This window comes from Erinaceus europaeus, chromosome 11 (genome assembly GCF_950295315.1).
Source record: "Erinaceus europaeus chromosome 11, mEriEur2.1, whole genome shotgun sequence".
Taxonomy (NCBI): domain Eukaryota; kingdom Metazoa; phylum Chordata; class Mammalia; order Eulipotyphla; family Erinaceidae; genus Erinaceus; species Erinaceus europaeus.
In genome coordinates, this window is record NC_080172.1 from 83,701,178 (window position 1) to 83,716,535 (window position 15,358).

General features: G+C 41.6%; 1 protein-coding gene across 4 annotated transcripts; it reads left to right on the forward strand.

Moving 5' to 3' along the window:
- The first annotated feature begins 19 nt into the window (after nt 1-19).
- LOC103118378 (small ribosomal subunit protein eS4, X isoform-like) lies at nt 20-13,393 on the forward strand. 4 transcript variants are annotated; one of them, XM_007528596.3, is made up of 3 exons: nt 20-165; nt 11,210-11,299; nt 12,505-13,393. In XM_007528596.3, exon 3 carries the CDS (start codon nt 12,512-12,514, stop codon nt 13,301-13,303), a length of 792 nt encoding a protein of 263 aa, XP_007528658.1. In that variant the 5' UTR covers nt 20-165; nt 11,210-11,299; nt 12,505-12,511; the 3' UTR covers nt 13,304-13,393. The 4 variants fall into 4 exon arrangements, with proteins under 4 accessions (XP_007528658.1, XP_060058143.1, XP_016046083.1 ...); XM_060202160.1 differs by having other exon boundaries at nt 66-219; nt 12,510-13,393; XM_016190597.2 differs by having other exon boundaries at nt 66-165; nt 12,510-13,393.
- Nucleotides 13,394-15,358: the final 1,965 nt, after the last annotated feature.

The following is a 15,358-nucleotide window of genomic DNA, read 5'->3' on the forward strand; positions in this document are numbered from 1 at the left end:
GAGGGAACTTTTCGGCTGGCAGGCGGGGGCGTGGCGAAGACATCAGTTCCGGATGTGAGTCGGCGTGAACCGGCGGCGACTGGAGCGGCCAGGCGGGAAGGTTGGTTACTCGGCCAAGGGAAGTTCCCCCCCCACGCCTCAGCTGGGCCTCTGGGAAAGGACGCGGTGAGTCCCCGAAACCCCTAAACTAAAGACGTTAACGTCCGCAGCCCGGACCGGGTGAGTACGTGAGTGCCGGAGCCCGTCGCTCAGGCCCCTCCCTGCGCACCCGGAGCCGCCGTGTCGGCCGAGCCCGGCGCCATGGGCCCTTCGGTCTCAACTAGGAGCGCGGCGCGGGGAGGGACTTCCCTGAAGTAGGCCCGGGGACTCCCCGCACGCGCAAAGATTCCCTCCGCCTTCGCGTCGGCCTCTGAGGTGCCGGCTCGCTGGGGAAACCCGCGAGGAGCGTGGTTCTGAGGTCCCCGCGGGGCAGCGGCTCCGCTTTGTGCGGAGTCCCCCCCTCCCCCCCAAGCCCGGGCGCTAGGCCATCCCGGCGCCAGGAAGTCTGGCAGCCCCTGCCCGCCACGGGCCCGAGAGCTCCGGCCACACTCGCCCCCCCCCCCCCCCCCCCAGCTAACTAGCCGCGCCGTCCCGCGAGACTCAGCCTCGGGCCTGAAGAAAGCCTGCGCGGGACCTTTTTGTTGTTGTTCCTTCTCCCCACCGCTCCCCCCGGTGGGGAAAATCTTACAGAGTGGTTGGTTTTAAGTCATTTTAAAGTCATGTCAGAAAGACCTTTTTTTTCCCCTTTTTTTTTTCCCCCTCCCTTTCCACGGAAAATGTTAAGACCACCACTCAGTCGCTTAGCTGGAGAGGGAACTGCCAGTCCTTCGGTTTTTAGTTAAAAGACTTTCAGTAGGCGGTAGTTAAAATGTCGGGAAAAATCAGTATGGGGAATAAGATTTAAAAAATACAAAAAATACTGGCCGCTTAAGAGCGTGGCGACGTGGGAGAGCGCTCGGCCCGCCCGGGGCACGCCCAGGCTTGTCGAGGTTGGTGGACGGCGCGGCGCCCGTAGCCACGTGACCTGTGTTACCGACCGGCAGCGGCGGCGCCCGCCCCGCCCTTCCTGCTCCCGGGGCAGGTCGGCCCGAGTGGCGGCCGTCCTCGTGACCGGGCCCCGGGCCGCTCCCTGGAATCCTCCCTTCTAGAGTCAGCTCATCGCTCCCCACATTCGCCTTTATTAATCGGTGCTTCTCTACCGCACCCCCCCCCCCCAGCCCGACTTCGGGTGGGAGTAATCCGGAGTGTTCGCAAATCCCGGGCCTTGGCATCTCCACTCAGTCGAGCTAACTGGAACTGTTGGCCCGGGCGAAATAAAACTGCTTTCATCTTTTTATCCACTTGCAGCTCCAGTCTCTCTCTCACTTTGCAGAGTACTTACTACCAGATGGCAGAAGACCCCTTATGGAGCTGATGAGTAGTCTTGGTGGTGGTTCAGGCTTGTCCTGGTTCTTCTCGGACAATATCTTTTGTAACTTCGTGCAATTCCGCTTCATTAAATTTCTAAGGGGGGGGGGCTCTGTTCCCCGGTTCCATCCATCTTTTAGCATTTCTCATTCTTAACGCTCTTGAGTGACTCCCTCCGCTCTACCTGTCCATTCCTTGTGCCATAAATAACCAAAGGTCAATTGGAAACGGATCATCGATGTAGATGGGAAGTCTAAAGCTATCAGATACCCAGAAGAAAACATAGGGAAAAATGTGGCCTTATGGGGGCTGGGCGGAAGCGCTTGGGGTTAAGTGCACGTAAGGATCCTGGTTCTAGCCCCAGGCTCCCCACCTGCAGGGCGGCAGCTTCACAAGTGGTGAAGCAGGTCTGCGGGTTTCTCTTTCCCCTTCTGTCTTTCTCCTCCATTTCTCTCTGTCTTATCCAATGACAACAATAACAATAATGATAAACAAGGGCAACAAAAGGGAAAAATAGCCTCCAGGAGCAGTGGGTTCTTAGTACAGGCACCGAGCGGAGCCGCAGCGATAACCCTGGAGGCAAAGAAAAATGTGGTCTTGGGAGTCGGGCTACAGCGCAGCGGGTTAAGTGCATGTGGCACCAAGTGCAAGGACCAGCGTAAGGACCCCGGTTCGAGTCCCCGGCTCCCCACCTACAGGGGAGTCACTTCACAAGTGGTGAAGCAGGTCTGCAGGTGTCTTTCTCTCCCCCTCTCTATCTTCCCCATCTCTCTCCATTTCTTTCAGGCCTATCCTACAACGACGACAACAATAAAAAAAAAACTAGGACAACAAAGGGGAATAAATAAATATTTAAAAAGAAAAATGTGGTCTTAGGCAAGGATTTTTTTCTAGCACAACACCAATGTGGTGTAGACCTGAAAAAGCTCAGTAAGATGGTCGTCAACAAAATGAAAATATATGTTACTCAAAAGACACTAAAGCCATGCTCTGAGAGAAATCATACAGCAAAGCATATTATCTACATTGGAAGGCATTTATACACTTTCAAAAGATCAACAGATGTAACCCACACTCAACGTGATTGTTTATCTTATTTTTCCTTTTTGTTGCCCTTGTTATTGCAGTCTTTGGATGGGACAGAGGAGGGGGAGAGAAAGACACCTGTAGACTTGCTTCACTACTTGTAAAGCAACCCCTTATAGGTTGGAGCTGGCTCGAATCGGCTAACCGGTACCCCATGCCCCCATCCATTACATGCTGAACCCGCTGGCTACCGCCCAGCCTGCTGTTTATCTTTCTCAATAGAAAACACCTAACACAACAATCTTGGTTCAGGTCCTCCTTATTCACCCTCTCAGCTAATGGGACTCTTTTATACCTCTGTATTCATTTTTTCTCAGGAACTAGGAAAGATCTAAGATACAATCTGAAAATTCACTTCCCTTAAAATTTTTTTGCAACCAAGAGAAAGTCCAATCTCCCTAACATCTACTGAGGTCCATCTTGTGACCACTATCAATTCTTTCATCTCTCCACTGTACCATAAAATTATCCCCCCTTTTTTTTTTTTCCATTTTTTCATTTGATTAATAGTGGGTTTAAAGATTGTAAGTTTACAGGGCATAGTTTCATACCACACCCACCACCAAAGTTCTGTGTCCCCATCTTCCCACCTCCCAAAGATTACCACCATAGTTTTCACCAAGTCTATAAAATTTGCTTGTTTTCTTTTCTCTTCATGCAACATGCTGCTGTGTGCCTCTCCACCTTTAGTTAAGCTGTGACCTTAGCTCATTCTCTCCTGCCTATTTCACTGCTACTCAAAGATTAGCTCAGGAATCCTTCCAGGGCTAGGGAGAAGATAATGCAGAGATTGTGAGAAAGTCTTTCATTCTTGAGGCTTTTAAGTCTCAAATTTAATCCTTTGCACTACTATAAACCAAAGCTGTGTAGTGCTGGGGGGGGGGGGGCTTTTTATTTAAAAAGTACTCTATCTGCATTCTTATTAATTTAAAGTTGCTACAGTTCATTTGTTGAATTCTCTACAAAACTATCATCAATTTGGGAACTAGGGACTATATTAATTCAGTCTCATCTCCAAGGCTTAGCATGGGTTTTCAATAGATGTTTGTTAAATACATCATTATAATTTTATTTCTCTAGTAACAACAAGTTGTCTGGTATGTTTTAGTAACTCAGAATTATTGATAGATGATCAAATGTAAATATCTTATTCCAATTTAGAAAGTTATTTACAAGAACAGACTTACAATAATATTAGACCTACTTCATAAAAACACAGGTTTTCAACTTGGAAACAACCCAGTTGTCCAACAACAGATGAGTGGTTAAGTTGTGGTATAGATACAAAATGGAGTACTACTCAGCTATTAAAAATGAATTTACCTTCACTTCACTTAGGATGGAGCTTGAAGGACTCATGTTAAGCAATATAAGCCAGAAAGAGAAGGATGAATATGGGATGATAGAAGTTAAAATAAGAACAGAAGGGAAAACACAAAGCAAAACTGGGTTTGATATATATATTTTTTTGTGGAAAAAAAAAAGTACATGCCTTACCATATCTAAAGACTTGGGTTTAAACCATGATATTGTTTAGGAGTACCATTGATGGCAAAAGATGGAGTTCCATGGTTGGTGAAGCAGAATTGTTGTCTTTTTCTCATATTCTTGTCTATCTGAAATGGAGGGAGGGGTTTCAACCTGGTTGCTGTATGATCACACATGCCCAAAAAAATCACTACACAGCACTTTCACCAACAATTTTTTGATTTTTAAGTATTAAAAAATATAGTAGAAAATGTGATAGCCACCTTTTTAATTTTTTCACATATTTTTCCACCTACACACTTAGCAGTCTGTCTTTTTTTTTTTTTTTTAAATTTTCATGTGAGGATAAATACATATTGGCTGCATTTGAGTAACATAAACTGTACATCTGGGCAGTTAACAAAATATACCTAAGCAGACAGCTGACTAAGTGGTGTCACTTATTTACCTAATTTATGCCAGAGTTTGAGTATTTTGGTTTAAAACAGTTTTAAGTTACTTTTTACTCAACATTTTGACATCATTTCTATCACAAAAGCATTTGGATTACATACATAAAATGATGTCATAGTAAATTTAAAATCTCATCTAGCAGAAGAGACTATGGTAACAGGACCGTAATTCCAAGGCTAAACTAAAAAGGGAAGGTGGGAGATAGTATATAAGTAGTTCAAATGACATGCATATGAGATTTCTATCCTTGGCTTTCCTCCTATAATCAGAGCTAGTTGTGCTCTGGTAAAAAATAAAAAAAATGAAGTGAAACCTTTTAATTGAAGAATAAGACATGACGCAGGGAGATAGTTCAATGTATACAGAGCAGGACTTGAACATAAGGGCCCCCCCCATTCAGTCCATGGCAGAACATAAGCTAGGGTCTCTCTCCTAAAATGAGTTTTTTAAAAAAAGAACTGACACTAGGGAAAGATAGAAATGGGTTGGGGATAAGGTTTGACCTGCCAATGCCCAGGTCCAGGGTAGACACAATTGCAGAAGCCAGACCTTCCACCTGTGCTCCATAAAGAATTTTGGGCAGGCAGTAGTGCAATGGGTTATGTGCACATGGCGCCAAGCGCAGGGACTGGCCAGAGGTTCCTAGTTCAAGTCCGCAGGTCTTCAGGTTTCTATCTTTCTCTGCCCCTCTGTCTTCCCCTCCTCTCTTGATTTTTCTCTGTCCTATGTGACAGCAATAATATAAATAAGGTCAACAAAGGGAAGAGTGGCTTCCAGGAGCAGTGAATTCATGTAGTAGGCACTGAGCCCCAGCAATAACCCTGGAGGCAGAGAAGAAAAAAAGAATTTTGGTTCATATTCCCAGCAGGATAAATGTTAGGAGATGATGACCTGAGGGTTCTAAACTCCCAATTCCATCAGGACCTGGAGAGGAGAGAGAGAGAAAAGAACAGAACTCTTAGAAGTAGTAGGTGTGACTTACAAAGGATGAGAAGGCAAGATCATAGGAAAAAAATGGGTAAATATATATAGTTATAGAAATAATAGTCAACTCATATCTGTGATCTTGGGAGAACTAACTAATGCAGTTGCCAGTGGATGGAAAGAGGACAGAACTCTGGTAGTGGGAAAGGTGTGGAAACATACCCCCATTATCTTAAAATTTTGTAAATCATTTTAGAATCGCTAACAAAAAATTAAAAAGGACTAACAGCCTAAAGATCCTTTGATTATAGACAGGACAATACCAGTGAATCCTTAAGGGTGAATATGCTGTTCTTGGGTTTAGTTAGTAACTCATTGTTAGTGCCCTCACTGGCAGATTGATTTCTTCTACCAAATCTGAGATTTTCAGGTAGTAGTCATACAATATAAGAGATTCAGATCGGCATAAAAGTTAAAACTGTTGACTTTTCCATTCCATTGTGAAAAGCACATCAGATAGTTCTTTTATTTCAAAATGATAATTTAGTTGTGAGATTACATTGCATTATGGACAAATTGTAATTACCTTACATCTAAAAGAAGTCATCCTTCAGTTTTCCTATTTGAGCTCTTTGTCTATTGAAACCTCCAGTAATACTGAATAAACTCAATCTGACCTTTTATGAATAGAGAATATTCTACTCTGAAGCTGGCCTTTTAACCTGCATGCTCCCAGAAATTGCCCCTTTGTTAGAGGAAATCTTGATTAATATTCATAGGGCTTCTGAACTCTGAATTGATTAATAGTCATTATTTTCTGACAGTTCACAAATAAGCGGTAATTAAAGCTTTCCATTACAAGTTACTTTTTTTCTACATTGACACTCTAGGGGGAAAAGTCACTTTCCATTTAGTAGTTTTATCTATACACTTCACATATTTAGTCATGCAATGAATGGTAATAGAAAAAACATACAGGTATTTTCTGTGGAAAAGGGAATTTTTGTGGTCATTAATCTTAGATTAATAAATTGACTGATCTAATTGTAGGAACATCACTCAACTTCCTACATTTTCCTGTGAAGTATCCCCAGTTTCTGTGGTGTATGCGTGTAAACTATTTTTGTGTCTAACCCATTTTTATTATACTTGTTAATTTTCCCAAAGCATATTGGTAAAAGAGAAGGATGCATAGCTTTATTCTTCAGTGCTTAAAAAAACTACATGGTGTCCTTTATTTTAGGAAGACCTAGATTAGTCATGCTTAATGGAAGGAAAGAAGAGATTTAAAAATGCCTTGTCAGGCTCTGTATTAACCACATGCCCCTACTTACTGCATTGCTCCCATCTTTCTCAACCCTTTCCCTACTGTTCTCCCCACCCATAAGTAAAGGTGTGGCTCTGACCCCAATTCATCTGTCTTTTCCTCGATAGCACTGTCCTCCTAAGATAACTACATAATTGAATTTTTTTATGTTTACTTATTCCCTTTGGTTGCCCTTGTAGTTATTGTCACCATTGTTGGATAGGACAGAGAAATGGAGAGAGGCGGGGAAGACAGGGGTGGGGGGGAGAGATAGACCCTGCAGACCTGCTTTGCTGCTTATGAAGCAACACCCCTGCAGGTGGGGAGCAGGGGCTGGAACCAGGATCCTTACGCTGGTCCTTGTGCTTCGCACCACATGCGCTTAACCTGCTGTGCTACTGCTCGACTCCTTTATGTTTCCTTATTGTCTGTATCTTCTTACTAGAATATAAGCACCACATAGGAATTATCTTTGGTATGTGTGATTTACTGGTGTGTAACAGACAGTTTGGCACATATGCTCAATAGCTTACATTGAATGAATACACATGTATATGTGATAATAAATTATATAGAAATCCATTTATTCAGAAAGGAAGAGTTGTCTGAAGGGATGTTTGCATAATGGTTAAGAACTTAGATTTTGGTGCCATTCATTGAAACCTTGGTTTCAAAGCCTAGGCATTTCTACTCAGTAGTGTATTCTCTTTCTAAATTTCAGTTGCTTCACCTCTGAAATAGAGACAGTAGATAACCCTTCATAGAATTTACTTTGATGACAAGTAACTACATAGAGATTTTAGCATAGTGCAAGTTCATTAATTGTACAGCAGTTTCTAGAGATAGTCGTAATTCACCAGGTGTCATCTTAAGCATTCTAAGTACACTTTATTTTAAAAAAAAACATTTTAACATTCAGCCACTGAGATTAGTACTGTAAATGCGATTGCTACTAAATAAGTGTTGCCTGGCAGTTTGTTAATAAAATAAAAGGTGGCAGGGGGTGGACAGCACAATTGGCTAAGTGCACATATCACAGTGTGCAAGGACCCAAGTTTTATCCCCCACTCCCCACTTAACACTTCTAGCAGTAAAACGGGTTTGCAGGTGTCTTTCTCTGACCCTTTCGATTTCTCTCTCAATTTATCTCTGTCCTGTCAAATAAAATAGAAGGGGGAAAAATAGCCTATAGGAGTGGTGGATTTGTAGTGCCAGCAGCAAGCCCCAGTGAAAACCCTGGTGACAGTAAAAAAAAAAAAAAGAAAATAGGTGACTAATATGCAAATGGACCTTGTTTCTTAGTACTTTAGTAAAATAGAATTGTAAGCAAAGATGATCCTTTGAGATCTAAAATCACATCAATTCTTAAAACTTTCATTTTATTATTTTATCTAATTTATTGGTTGAGGCAGAGTGAAGGGGATCACAGTATAGAAGCTTCTTACAGTGCAGTAGAGACTGGGCTCAAACCTGGTTGACACACAAAGCAAAGCAGCATGCTGTCCAGATGAGCTGTTGCACTTACTCATAAAAACTTTTTCAGATGCTCAGCAATAGAAAGAATAGTTAGGAGGGGCATAGACGGTAGTGCAGTGGGTTAAGTGTACATGGCACAAAGCGCAAGGGCCAGCGTAAGGATCCTGGTTTGAGCCCCCAGATCCCCACCTGCAGGGGAGTTGCTTCACAGGCGGTGAAGCAGGTCTGCAGGTGTCTTTCTCTCCCCCTCTCTTCTCTCTCCAAAAGACTAGTTGTACTATACCATTCAGCAATGAATGAACTCACTGCTATATGCAAAACACAGATAAGTTTAAGCAAAAGAACATTTTGGAGATAGTTTAGCTTACATATAACAAAGTCTATAAAGTCTTAAGCCTACAGTTTGAGTTTTTCATGTACAAGCTTGCATCCTGATCGTGGCTTAGAACATTTTTATTGATGAATACTTTAGAAGTGGACATAAAGCACTCATCTCTGTTAGAACACATCTAAGAATTGGAATTACTAGGTTTAGGATATATGAATTTTCACTTTAGTAGACAGTACCAAATATTTTTCCAAAGTTATAATTTACATTCCCACCAGCAATGCGTAGGTATTACAGTTATACCACATTCTTGTTACTGTGAATCATTTGAATTTCAGTGGGTGTATAGTGATAGCTCATGTTGAAAGAAAATTAACTTTATGTTACTTCCAGGCATATGATATAATGACTCATTATTTGTATATATTGCAAAATAAGCACCACAGTAAGGTAAGTATATAAATGTAGATGAAATAAAATATTTATTGCCAAAATGATTTACTTGTGATAGGAACTTTTAAAATCTGCTTTCATACTAAGTTTTAATGTACATCACAGTATTATAAACTCTAGCCTCCTTGCTGGTTTTTTAATTTTCAGTTCCCTAAGATTATGCATGTTAACACATAAGTAATTTATCTTTCTGTAACTTTAGATTTGTTTTTCAGTATTAAAGCAATCATTTAGTATTGGATTGAAATGTTTTTAAAGGTATTACTTGAAAACACTTCAAAGTACACTTATTGTTGAAAGCAAATGTGTATTTACCACAGTGTTAATTTAAATACTGAACTTTTACTGATAAGTCAAGTAAATCTATTTTCAAATAAAGTACTAAGCTGGCTTTAATATGTGTATATTGATATCTGTGTCTAAAGAATATAGTTATTCCCAGGGGGAATACCCATTGTCAGGATGTTTGCTTATTCTAACTTTGATACCAGTAACTATGCAAATTTGGACACTATTTTTCAAACACACTATTAGATGCAGAAACTACCTTCTATGGAAGAGGTGAGTTAGAATGGAAAGAAAACAAGACCTGGAATCAGCCTTGGTTCTTTGGACTAGTGGAGCTTTATTTTCTTTACGATATGTTCTAAACCCCAGTAAGACTCTTCTTTTTTTTGCTCATGGTTTAATTATATCTGTCTGCATTTGACTGCATAATTGCCCTCTTTTTTTTCCCCCCATGTTGAATCCTTTCTTCCCCTCCAAGAAGCACATAACCCTATTACTACATCCAAATGTCCCTCTCTTTCCTCTTCTCTCACTCCAGGTCCTGATAAGAGTTCAGAGCCCTCTTACCCTTTTCCTCCTATCAACTTTTCCCCCACTGGGAGTATGGATCAAAGTTGTTTTGGGGGTGCAGGATGTAGGATTTCTGGCTTCTACAATTGTTTCTTCTCTGAAATTGGGTGTTGGCAGGTTGATCCATACCCCAGCCTGCCTCTGTCAATTCCCTAGTGGGATAGAGCTCCATAGAGGCCAGGACACATTGGTGATAATTTAATTGTCTGCCCAGAAAAGTCAGGATAGAATCACAGTCGAGTCTGCAACTTGCTGTCTGGAAGGTGGCAGGATATAAAGCAAGATAAAATGGTTAATGAACAGGAACCCAAAAGTAGGAACAGAGCAGATGAGATTAAGGACCTTAGGAAGAAAGGAAGTCCATGTTAGGCGTGTTTCTAGAGGCCCACAACTATGATAGTTTTTGTTGGGAGTTTGATAGCTAGGCATGAAGTTGGATAAAAATGGGTAGACGACCTCACCAGTGTGTCCTGGAACCCCACTTTTCCAGAGCCTTGCCCCACCAGGGAAAGACAGTCCAGGAGTATGGATTGAACTGTCAGTGTCCAGGTCCAGCAGAGAAACAATTGCAGAAGCCAGATTTTCCACCTTCTGTACCCCATAATGACCCTGGGTCCATACTCCCAGAGGGATAAAGAATAGGAAAGGCTCCATTGAAGGGGATGGGATGTGGAACTCTGATGTGGGGATTGTGTCCTTCTTATCCAACAAACTTCAATTATAATTAAATTTTAAAAAATTATCTGAGAAAATGGTGTCACAGTAGAGAAAAGGGCTAAAAAGTTGGGTTAGGGCAGAGAGCAACTCGCATTCTTGAAAATATTCTATGGATAGAATTAACTTTACCTCTATCCAATCCAGGTCCCATATTTATATTAAGCACCCAGAGTCTGTGTAGCCTTTGAGTCCCTATTGGTCTGACCGAGTTTGCAGCTCAGTCACAGCTGGGAACATTGTAGGCTGCTCTCATTTCAGGACTCCTCTTCCTTGATTGGCAGGGTGAGGTACCCCAACCTCCCTTCAGAGTCTGGGGCCAGTCCATACCATTGCCTCTCTGTGGTGAGGACAAGGTCCTGAGGCAGCCCACAAGAGGACTGATGATGTTCCTGATAGAAGTGACCAGTGGTGGTGTAGAGAGGGATCTATTAGCTATGGCCCCAGATGGTGAGGTGTGGTGTGGTACTGACCAAAAGGGCCATTATTAAGTGAGCCTGTCTCTTGCCCTTATCCAACTTTTGTAGTTCTCTCTTTGTTTGTTGACCTTAGACTTTCTCCCAGTTGTTTTAAGTGTTGAGTGTCATTTGTTAAGTCCAACCAGAAGTAGGTTTTTGGCATCTGTCTTTGGTCTAAATCTAATTATCTTCTCTTTTCCTACCTATGTCCTTTGACAGATTTTGATGATCTGCAGTGAGTGACACTGTAATTCCATAAGCCTGGAAATTAACAAAAACACTTTCTAAAACATCAAAGTTATTCTTAAGGTACGTAATAATAAGCTATATAAACCTTAACGAGATTAAGTAGTACAGTTGTTTCTGATCGTGATTTTTTTTTTTTTTTGCTATAAAAAAGTCTAGAAACTTTCACAATTAGAATAAACAAAATTATACCGTATGTTAAGTCGTACAACTTCTACAATTATAACTTTGGTATGGGCTTAGTCTGCAATGTTTAAATTCTTAGAAGCTATGGTAATATGATTCACTCTAATCTTAATCCCTTGTATTTTATATGGTTTTTAGATTGTCTTATATTTTCTGTTTCAGTTTGAGTACTAGAGCTGTTTCCAGCATTTTCATTAATATTTCTAAAGAATTTTTATATTCTCATGTTATTTTTAAAATTTTATTATTTGACAGGACAGAGAAAAATTGAGAAAGGGAAGGGGGTAGGGAGATAAAAAGAGAGAGACCTACAGCATTCCTTCACCCCTCGTGAAGCTTCTGCTCTATAGGTGGGGACCAGGGATTTGAATACCTGATCCTTGTATTTTGTAACATGTGCACTCAACCTGGTGTGCCACCACCTGGCCCCATAATATATTTGTGTGTGGTGGGGAGAAGGAGATAAAAGACGACCTCAGTGTTACTCTGGCACGTGCCATGCTGGGGCTCAGAACTCATAATCTTATGCATGAGTGTCCAAGACTTTGCCAAACATCGTACTATTTACTTAGTGAGAGAACTAGGTAGGTAGGGCTTCACTCTAGCACATACGGTGTCAGGGTTAGAATTTAAGATCATGGTTGACAGTTTCATTTCAATGTTTTGTACTTGTTAAACATTCAGTAAATGTTAGCTCTTATTATAAATGTTCCTGCCTTGAGGTCTTTTATACAGATTAAATGCGATGATATAAATAGTGTCTCAGAAGACCTGTAGTGTAGTACACAGTTAACTATTCAGTTATATTAGTACAAAAAATTTTGCTTTCACATAATATCTGTGCATATAAGTAAAATTGGACTTTATGACCTTTCTTCCTAACCACCACCCCCCAGAAGTGAATTTGCTATTAGAATATTTAGTACTCAGAAAGACAGTTATTTTCACATTCACTAAGGTCTAGAGCTTTTTAAAATTATAGTATAGCTGAAATGCTATTTGTATTGAAAGGAAGTGGAAAGTGGTATTTGTAGCTTTACAAAAAAAAAAAAAAAGAATATCTACTCTCTTTCCTTGCCCAGCACAGCCATGGCTCGTGGACCCAAGAAACACCTAAAACGTGTGGCCGCTCCAAAGCATTGGATGCTGGATAAACTCACTGGGGTGTTTGCCCCTCGTCCTTCCACGGGACCCCACAAGCTGAGAGAGTGTCTCCCTCTCATAATTTTTCTAAGGAACAGACTTAAGTATGCTCTAACAGGAGACGAAGTGAAGAAGATATGCATGCAGCGTTTCATTAAGATTGATGGCAAGGTCCGCACTGATATAACCTACCCTGCAGGCTTTATGGATGTCATCAGTATTGCCAAGACTGGTGAAAATTTTCGTCTTATCTATGACACCAAGGGTCGCTTTGCTGTCCATCGTATTACACCTGAGGAAGCTAAGTACAAGTTGTGCAAAGTGAGGAAGACCTTTGTAGGCACCAAAGGAATCCCTCATCTGGTGACCCATGATGCTCACACTATCCGTTATCCTGATCCCCTCATCAAGGTGAATGATACCGTTCAGATTGATTTGGAAACTGGCAAAATCACTGATTTCATCAAGTTTGACACTGGTAATTTGTGCATGGTGACTGGAGGTGCTAACCTGGGAAGAATTGGTGTCATCACCAACAGAGAGAAGCATCCTGGTTCTTTTGATGTGGTCCATGTAAAGGATGCCAATGGCAATAGCTTTGCCACTCGCCTGTCCAACATTTTTGTTATTGGCAAAGGCAATAAACCGTGGATTTCTCTTCCTAGAGGAAAAGGTATCCGCCTCACTATTGCTGAAGAGAGAGACAAAAGACTGGCTGCCAAACAGAGCAGTGGGTGAATTGTTTTCTAAATGATAATTGAAATAAAAATTCTCCGTTGAAATAAAACCTTAATCTAAAATAAATACCTAAATTTTTTTCTTGAATAATGTGTCACGACTTTTTCATTTTCTAATAATTTTTGTCCTGTGAATAAACTGACTCGGTTGGAAGTGTCAACAAGGCCACAGGCTAAGAAGGGTACAATTCCACATAATTACCATCCCCTCCCTCGAAAGCTTTCCTATTCTCTATCCCTCTGGGAGCATGGGCCCAGGATCATTATGGGGTGCAGAAGGTGGAAGGTCTGGCTTCTATAATTGCTTCCCTGCTGAAGTGGGCGTTGGCAGGTCAATCCATACTCCCAGCCTGTTTCTATCTACGTAGTGGGGCAGGGCTCCAGAGAGGTGGGTTTCCAGGGTACTTTGGGGAGGTCATCTGCCTGGGGAAGTCAGGTTCTTAAGTATAAATCACAATTGGGAACATAGAAACTTTAAAACTTGCCTCATCCAGTATTTATCCATTCTCAAGTCAACAGTTTTTGTTTTTCAGTAATTGAGCTCTTTTCCTTGTACCTAGTTGATCATAACATGTATCTCTGGCATGTTTTAAGAGATTGGCTCTTGTGGTCCAAGAAATGGCACAGTAGATATAGCATTGGACTCTCAAGCATGAGTTCCCGAGTTCAAACCCCAGCAGCACATATACTAGAGTGATGTCTGGTTCTTTATCTCTCATCTTTCTCAGTAAATAAAAAAAAAAAAGAATGACTCTTAACAGCTAATTACAGTCATCAGAGTTGATTTCTTACCCACAGCCTCATCTCAACTTCATGAGTTAGCTCCATTGGCAAAGCTAGATCCCACAAAAGCTAGGAACTCATCTGTCTGAAAATGTCAGTTAGTGGGTACTTTTTTTTTTTTAATTTTTTAATTTTTTTAATTTTTTTATTTTATTTATTCCCCTTTTTGTTGCCCTTTTTTTTTTTATTGTTGTAGTTATTATTGTTGTCGTTGTTGGATATGACAGAGAGAAATGGAGAGAGGAGGGGAAGACAGGAGGAGAGAAAGACACCTGCAGACCTGCTTCACCGCCTGTGAAGCGACTCCCCTGCAGGTGGGGAGCCGGGGTTCGAACCAGGATCCTTATGCCGGTCCTTGTGCTTTGCACCACCTGCGCTTAACCCGCTGCACTACAGCCCGACTCCCTAGTGGGTACTTTTGAGCAGGCAATATGCAACAGAATTTCAGGAAATTCATTCATGTAGACTACATTCAACCAGCATAATTACATATAGTAGCCCAGTAACCATTTACTTGTTCATTAAGCTATCATTGATTGATCACCTATGCTTCTGTTTAAATGGAAGCACTGAACCTTATGTTTTTGTTTTAAATTAATAGTACATTCTATAATATCATTTCTTAATTTTTTTTTTTATTATCTGTTTATTGGATAGAGACGTCCAGAAGTCAAGAGGGAAGGGGGCGATAGGAAGAAAAACACCTGCAGCCCTGCTTCACCACTCATAAAGCTTTCCCCCTGCAGGTGGGGACGGGGGGGGGGGGGGCTCGAACCTGGGTTCTTGAGCATTGTAATACGAGTGTTCAACCAGGTGTACCACCACCTGGCCCCCATTTGTTTTGTTTTAAAACTAAAAGATTGGTCTTGAGGTAGCTTGTGCTGAAATTTCTGCTGTAGTCTCCCTTTATGATTTGACATTCCTTTAGTTAATTTGTCTCAGCTTTTCCATCCAACCTTTTTTTGTTGTTGCCTCCAAGGTTATTGCCAGGGCTCAGTGTCTGCACTAATAATCCACTGCTGGAGGCCATTTTTTTCCCTCTTGTTGCCCTTGTTTATTATTGTTACTGTTGTCATTGTTGCTGGATAGGACAGAAATGGAGAGAGGAGGGAAAGACGGAGAAAGATAAGACACCTGCAGACCTGCTTCACTGCTTGTGAAACGACCTCTCCCCCCTGCAGGTGGGGAATTGGGGGCTGGAGCCAGAATCCTTAAACGCTGATCTGGGCGCTTTGCACAATTGTGCGCTTAGCCATCTGCCCTACTGCCCAGC